At 30.1% G+C, this 7,276-nt stretch overlaps 1 protein-coding gene across 1 annotated transcript; it reads left to right on the top strand.

The window, feature by feature from the left end:
- Nucleotides 1–2,958: 2,958 nt before the first annotated feature.
- Nucleotides 2,959–5,262, top strand: LOC149533943 (transcription factor bHLH94-like). Its single transcript, XM_089805933.1, has 4 exons — nucleotides 2,959–3,411; nucleotides 4,569–4,769; nucleotides 4,888–5,088; nucleotides 5,194–5,262. The coding sequence occupies exons 1-4, from the start codon at nucleotides 2,959–2,961 to the stop codon at nucleotides 5,260–5,262; spliced, it is 924 nt and encodes a 307-aa protein (XP_089662059.1).
- Nucleotides 5,263–7,276: the final 2,014 nt, after the last annotated feature.

Below are 7,276 nucleotides of genomic sequence, written 5' to 3'. Positions count from 1 at the left end.
TTGTTGTGATTTATGTCTTGAAAGGTGACATTTGATATATGTGTGAGGTCACTATTGTAAGGTCACAATCTTAGCCATAGTTTGACCATGTTATCATGATACACTTCATTAATTTGTTATCTTGGAATGTGTTGGTAATCATGTTAAAAAAAATGTATCATGATCGATTACATTAAATTATCTTCTCGAATGAGTTGAAAATCATGATATTGTGGTTGTTGTGTTATATTCTTGATCCATTGTCATGATAATCTACATTAACTTGAAGTCTTGGATTGTGTCAGAAGTATAATAATAAGTAAATCACGAGATCAAGACTAACTATCTAATCAACTATGTTTGTGTCTCAAAATATGTCAAAAATGAGATAGTATATATTGTTAAAGGGATATAAAAGTGTTTAAGCATTTTTTATGCAAACTTAGAATATGAGATTATTGAGATTAAGAACTTGATCATATCCTTCCTCACTATAGCTTTGATTGGATATGATATCAGTATATGGAACATGCATAAATGTATGTATATGTATATACACACATATACAAATACATATATGTATATGTTTGATTTAATTCACATAGTGATATCTTATGTTATTTGATACCTTATGATAATGCTCTGATTGGGTTGTATATATTAATATATATACTGTGATAGTTTGTTTCATGTATCAAGCATCGATTCATGACATTAATGATACTATATTTGTTGTTCTCATTCTATTATCTAATAGACTACATTCAGTTGTTGTCCTAGAGTGTTGGAGATCAAATAACACACATTTTTCTAAGATATAACATATTCTTTTGGTAGGCATCACAAATTTGATGTCAATGCACATACCAAAAGAATATAAGTATGTTGAATATCATATGATTGATAATTCTTGTATTATTGATATGTAATTCCAAGAATATCATATTGAGATGGTATCTCTCCATATGCTTGAGAGTGTAATTGATTCTATAAAAATCATCCCTAGCTAAGAGGGAGCATGTTAAGATTATAACTTCAGTCAGATTGAATTGATGTGAAGATTATTCTTTTGTGTTTATTGGAAAATCATCATTTAGACAAATATATCTACTTATATATTATCTATTTATTCATCTATCTATCTTTCCATGGTTATATATATATATTATTTTTAATATATTATCTAATGATGATTAACCATAGAGACATGTCTCTTCATAAGAGATGTTTGCTCATCTCATATTTATAAGTCAAAACTACATTTGGAGCACACCCATAGATGATGGTAGCACCTTGTTATTACATTTGCAGAAGTGATCTTTTTTACTCAACAATGCATGCATCATGTAAGCTTGATCTTGAATGTCTCATGTGTGGAGATTTAATGAAAATGGAATGTCTAAGACTCCTTATATACTAGTTTGTAGGATTAAAAAAATAAATCAAGCCAATTGAGACACAAAATTAAATAATTTAAACAATCAAGAGATCGCAGTCTTAGGGGCCAAAATCCCTTTAAGTATAGATCAACCAGGTCAGCCTATACTTAGAGGGATTTTGGTCCCATGTCCTAAGATCTTAGGGAAAGTACAAGAAGAATTGAAAAATAATGAAAAGGTTGAGGCCAAAAAGGTGATAAAAAACACCTAAAGGGCCATACATAAAAATGAGATATGACCTAGATAATTGGGAAAGATTGGAATAAGAGAAAATGACCAAAACCACACTAAGGAGGGCTAAAAGGTCTCAAAAATAAACTTGCTTCCATTTTAAGATGATACACCTAAGTATCAGCTTAATGCAGATATTATTGAAGAAGTAATAAGTATTTAATATAGATTATATTGTAGGTTTTTTTAAGAACTAATGGCTAAAATATATTGAAAATAGGTGAGTAGAAGTTTAACAAAAAAATCTAGAGTGCACATTTAAGTGAAGGTGGGAGAAATGACCTGGTAGTTGAGTGGGTTACAATAGTTGGTATAGCTCTTGCTAATTTAATTCCCAATATTTTTTTACAAAATATCACATAAATAATTGTGACTATAAAGTTGTTAGTATTGACGATGACCACTCATACTTGCATAAAATATATTCCTTAGATCTAAAAAGAAACAAATCATGAGATGCCACATCATTAGACAAAAAAAACATGACTAAGTGCACTTCTTGGAATTTTTAGGAAACTTTGGCAAAAACCATGTTAAGGAGAAGTATCTTGGCACATTGAAATGGTTTGATAGTAGTTATTGATTTAATATCTATTATGTTTTCCCTACATTGCACTAATAGTTGTGACTTTAAAGTTGTTATTGTTGATACCTATAATCAAATGAAAAGTCTCCTTATTCTAAAGACCAACCAATCATGTAATGTCATATCAACTACACAAGTATAGGTTTCCATTTTGGAGGACCATTGCACTCTCACTTTTTTGAAGGCTATTTTGGACACCTTAGCAAAAAGAATACCAATGTAGCATCATATTTGATGATGTATACATTAGTTATGAATAAGAGATTTACCAAATAAACTGATTTAAACCAAAAACGACAATGATTTGAAATTCTCATATAAGATTTTGAGAAGCGCAAAGTTACTTGTCAGTCCTCTCCTCTAACTAATATGGACAAGAGGACTTTTTTTAATATAAAAAATAATTCAAAATGTTCATTAAAGTTTAAGAAATACCATATTACTATGTTGAAGTCACAAGAAAACAGTTTCTTCTATTTCTAACAAAAGAAAATCAGTTACACAGTAGAGTATAAATTACAGTTAAGATTTAAATGCGGAGAGGTGGGATTCAAATTGAATAAGAAGAACTTCTAATCACACATAACGGACAATAAAAAGCTAATGTTAGTAATGAGACAACTCCTTGTGCAAACACATGTAGCCAAGCATGAATGCGCTGCCTATATAGGGAAAACATGTATATTTGTTGTTGTTGAACAATGATCTCTTTCCACACACACCATGGAAACCTCAGGATGGCAAGACATTCTCAACAGCTGCAATGTCAACGGCAATGGAGCAGGATCTTCACAACACTACATGGATCTCTCATGGCAGGGGAATGCGGGATCTTCTCATGTTGATGTCAACAATTTACTCGGTTTTGACAACAGAATTGACACACTTTTTGGGTCCGCATCACATGAAGAACATTTGATGGGAGGAGGAGGAGGTGAATTGTTTGAATATGGCCAGATTTTGCAGGAAGGAAGGCATGAATCAGGTATTTCCTCAATACCCAATACAAATATTTCTTCAGAGATAATGTTGGAATCCTGTGAAATGCAGCCACCCAAAACAGGGCGTAGAACACATGTTCAAAGGGTGAATCATATTCTCGCGGAGAGGCAGAGAAGGGAGGAGATGAATGAGAAGTTTTCCATACTGCGTTCCTTCATTCCCAAGTCCATCAAGGCAAGTCATGTTTGAAAATTTTAGAGAATTTGTTTTGTCTCAGAGTTTTAAATTATGTGATTGTTTTGAGCACCTGCAAACTATCTCAGGGTTTACTTATTCGTTTGGGTGATGGATTATAGTTTGATGAAGATAATTTTTTCGATTCAATTGTGTGTTAGCTTTAGTATTATATGATATATTATCATCAAGATGAAGATATGTTACCAAAAATGCCACAGTAAAGTATCATTATGCATTTCACAGTCCCAATGGTTTTGTGGTCATCTGCATTGTTTATTTCCTTGCAAAGAAATTTCTAGATTTGTTTTTGCAAATCCACTATTGGTTTTGTTTTACTTCAAACAGATTTTTTTTTGTACTTGTAGTTTTAATTTCTTGATTTTGATAATATGAGGATGAAATAGTGGTAGTAGAGTAAAAGTAAGTAGATAACAAATTAGAATAGCTTAAAGATATGAATAGTGGGGAGGTGATGGACATGATTTTTGGTCAAGGAAATTTTTTTATTTATATATTTTAAGATATCCTAGTCTGTTATTTATTTATTCCTCTAAATTTAGATAGTATTACTTCATTCTGATGAGGATCACAGAATTTGATGGGAAATTAAATCATCTTCATCAATTTATAAATTGTGGAAAAATTCTACACTAGATTATAATTTGTTCACAGAATTTGAACCTAAGCTAAACCATCTTCATCAATTCATAAATTGTACAAAATTTAGATATTAGATTATGATTTGTTCAAATGTAGAAATATCTTTTTCTATAATCCAGTTAAATAGTAAAGAAAATGATGGTAACAGAGTAAAAATAAGCAAATAACAAATTAGGATTGCTTAAGAGATGTGAATATGACGGAGGTGGTGAAACATGGCAAGTATCCAAACATAAGACATGCTCAAGAGAAGAAACTCCCCATTCACATCTTGTAAACTATATTATTATGTTATTTACTCTTTTTTCACATCTTGCGAGCACTACTTCATTCTGATGATAGATCGCAGAATTTGGTTTGAAATCAAATCATCTTCATCAATTTATAAATTGTAGAAAATTTGTAAATTAGATTGTAATTTGTTCAAATGTCATTTATAATCCAACTATGTAGTAAATAATGTTTTTGAAGAAAATGGTTATGTGGATTTGCAGAGAGACAAGGCATCCATTGTAGCAGAGACTATAAATTATGTCGTAGAGATGGAAAAAACTCTAAAAAAATTGAGAGCTTGCAAAGCCAAACGCCAAACTTCTCCCCCACCTACCAAGCTGAGAAAATCTGGAGCCTCGGATGCATTTCAAAAGCTAAATATCATTGGCTTCGAGCCCAATGCCAATATTGTTGAAGAACCAGTTGAGTAAAAGTAATAAACGCTTTTGTATTATATATTTTCTTTGCAATGAAGAAGGAATATTAATGGTTCAAGAGTCTAAATAAACTGATATTTCTGTTCTCTCTCTTGTTTTGTAGAAGATGACAAGAGCACAATGGAAATCAGGGCAGGTGGAAGTTCAAGAATTGGGTAGTTATGCAGTGATAAAGATTACTGATAAATGGAAAAGAGGGATTGTAATGCAAATTCATCTTGCATTGGAGGAGTGCAAAGTGGATGTTCTCCAATCAAATGTAACAACAATTGGGGACAAAATTGTGCAGTTCACCACCATACAGGTACATAAAATTCTTCTTGTAGTCTCTCTTTATATATGTTTATGATCTATTTTTGTTTAGTAAATTGTTGACATTTTTATAACATTAGAGGGGATATGTGTGCAGATGAATCCAGGTGCCACTACAAACATCAAGACAATAGTAGATGCAATTGAAAAGGCTTCCACAATCTAATATTCAAGTAGAAGAATGCATCTAAATATTATTATATTATATTGTATTATATATATTAATTAATTAGTTCTAGTTTTTTTTTTTTAAATAGAGAAAATGTGTATATTTATTGATTATATTTTGAACATTTTTCTATCAATGTGATGTATATAAGTAATATATTATTTATACTGTGGCGTATACCTTGTTACTTATATTTATGCTTCACTATTTAAATTGTTTATTCATAGCCTATTTTGTGTGTATTAATCAAGAAGGAAGACTACTGAATTTTTTTTAAATAAAAATACAAATTTTTTATTACTCTGTCCATGTAATTGTGAAGGAAAGATATAATCTCACAATAAACTTTACTTTTATTAGTAGTTATAATACTATTACAATCACTATCAATTCTCATTTCTACTAATTAAAACCTTTTTTTTTTTTTAAATTACTGTACAATTAAAATATTTTTTAGTTGCCATAACATTTCACCACTTTTTTTTTAATATAGAAATGAAATTATATATTAGAAATTAAGGTTGAGAGTTACAACACAAGATGGTAACATATGTTTTAATGTTTAAAGTTTTTGAATTAAAAATAATCATTTTTTTTAATAACACTTCAAAAAGATAACACATAGTAATTATTTTTATAAGTGTAAATAATTATAAATATTTTGTGTACTTTTATAGTCAAGTTGCTTTTGATAATGTGATAATATAGTCAAGATACAAAAAATTGTTATAGGGCAGTTTTTTAAGTTTGGAATGTTGTATTTTGTAGGGAGTTGCAAACTCTATGTATTTTATCATCCATTTAAATATTTCTCATTTTAATTTATTTTTTAGCATTTTTTTTTGGTTTCTTTGGGAGTTTGATTTTCATAAGTCAAATGAAATTGTAGTGAAATGTGAAATTTTAATATTTTATGCATGTATTTTATTGTACAATTTGGCTTGCACCATTTATGCAACAAGCTACAAATCCAATTTACTATGTATGATTGTTCTCTTTTTTATCATAAAAGTTGTAGAAACAAAAGATTCTTACACGTGTAGTACAAATGAGTTTAAATAGTTAAAGAGGAATGATTAATGTATTTTTTTGAATTTTTAATGGAGGTGACTTTTGTTGATGTATACCATCAATTGAAATAATATTAAGTACTTGAATTCATGTTTTATATGAACTCTATTTTGCTGGTGAAATACACACACACACACACACACACACACACACACACACACACACACACACACACACTTTTAAATTATTCACAAGATAACTTCATAATTATCGAGCTCATCTCTCGAGAAGACTATTATAATCGAGGCTTTGTATTCATATTTTTTGTTGCAAATTGTAAAGGAAACTGATTACATGGAAACTGATTTACATTTGCTAATATGGAAAACTAATGATTAGTCATGCCCACGTAGAGGCATGACCTTACGTGGCCTTTGGCCACAAAGAGGCATGACCTTACGTGGCCTTTGGCCATGTAGAGTCATGTCTCTATGGGGACATGACTCTCCACCTTAATATATATTTACAGAGCAATTGTTGGGATCAAGATCAATACATGTCATAAACAGTCCCAACAATTGCTCTCCCTGCAGGTTTATATAATCAAGATCATCGATCCTCCATTGGTGTTTAAGTTTGAAGACAACATCACACAAACTATTATTCAAAGAAGAAGATCTACATCATTCAAACATCACCTTCAATCTGAGATACAAGTAAGATCATCTATATTTGTGCAAGTCTGATATAATAGTTTATCTTTATCAAAGATCCTGACATTTACATGGTATTAGAGCCATCCTGATAGGAAAATCCATGATTCAAAATTAAAACTAAAATCTCAGATTTACCAATATCAGAATTTCATCCTTAGAATTAAAATGGATAATCACGTAAGATTAGAGGATAGACTTGAGGAAGCATCAAACTTTTCATCATGGAAAATTTAAGTCATGATAGTACTAAGAGAAATGGAATTAGAAGAGTACATAGAATCAAA

This window comes from Cupressus sempervirens, chromosome 10, assembly GCF_028749045.1.
Source record: "Cupressus sempervirens isolate cs-2001-9-10 chromosome 10, ASM2874904v1, whole genome shotgun sequence".
NCBI lineage: Eukaryota > Viridiplantae > Streptophyta > Pinopsida > Cupressales > Cupressaceae > Cupressus > Cupressus sempervirens.
This window is presented reverse-complemented; position numbering and strand designations above follow the sequence as displayed.

Coding starts and splice junctions, on each gene's coding strand:
- LOC149533943 (XM_089805933.1), top strand. CDS start 2,959: ATGGAAACCTCAGGATGGCAAGACATTCTCAACAGCTGCAATGTCAAC. Junction 4,770..4,887: donor CCAATATTGTTGAAGAACCA/GTTGAGTAAAAG, acceptor CTTGTTTTGTAG/AAGATGACAAGAGCACAATG. Junction 5,089..5,193: donor TGCAGTTCACCACCATACAG/GTACATAAAATT, acceptor ATATGTGTGCAG/ATGAATCCAGGTGCCACTAC.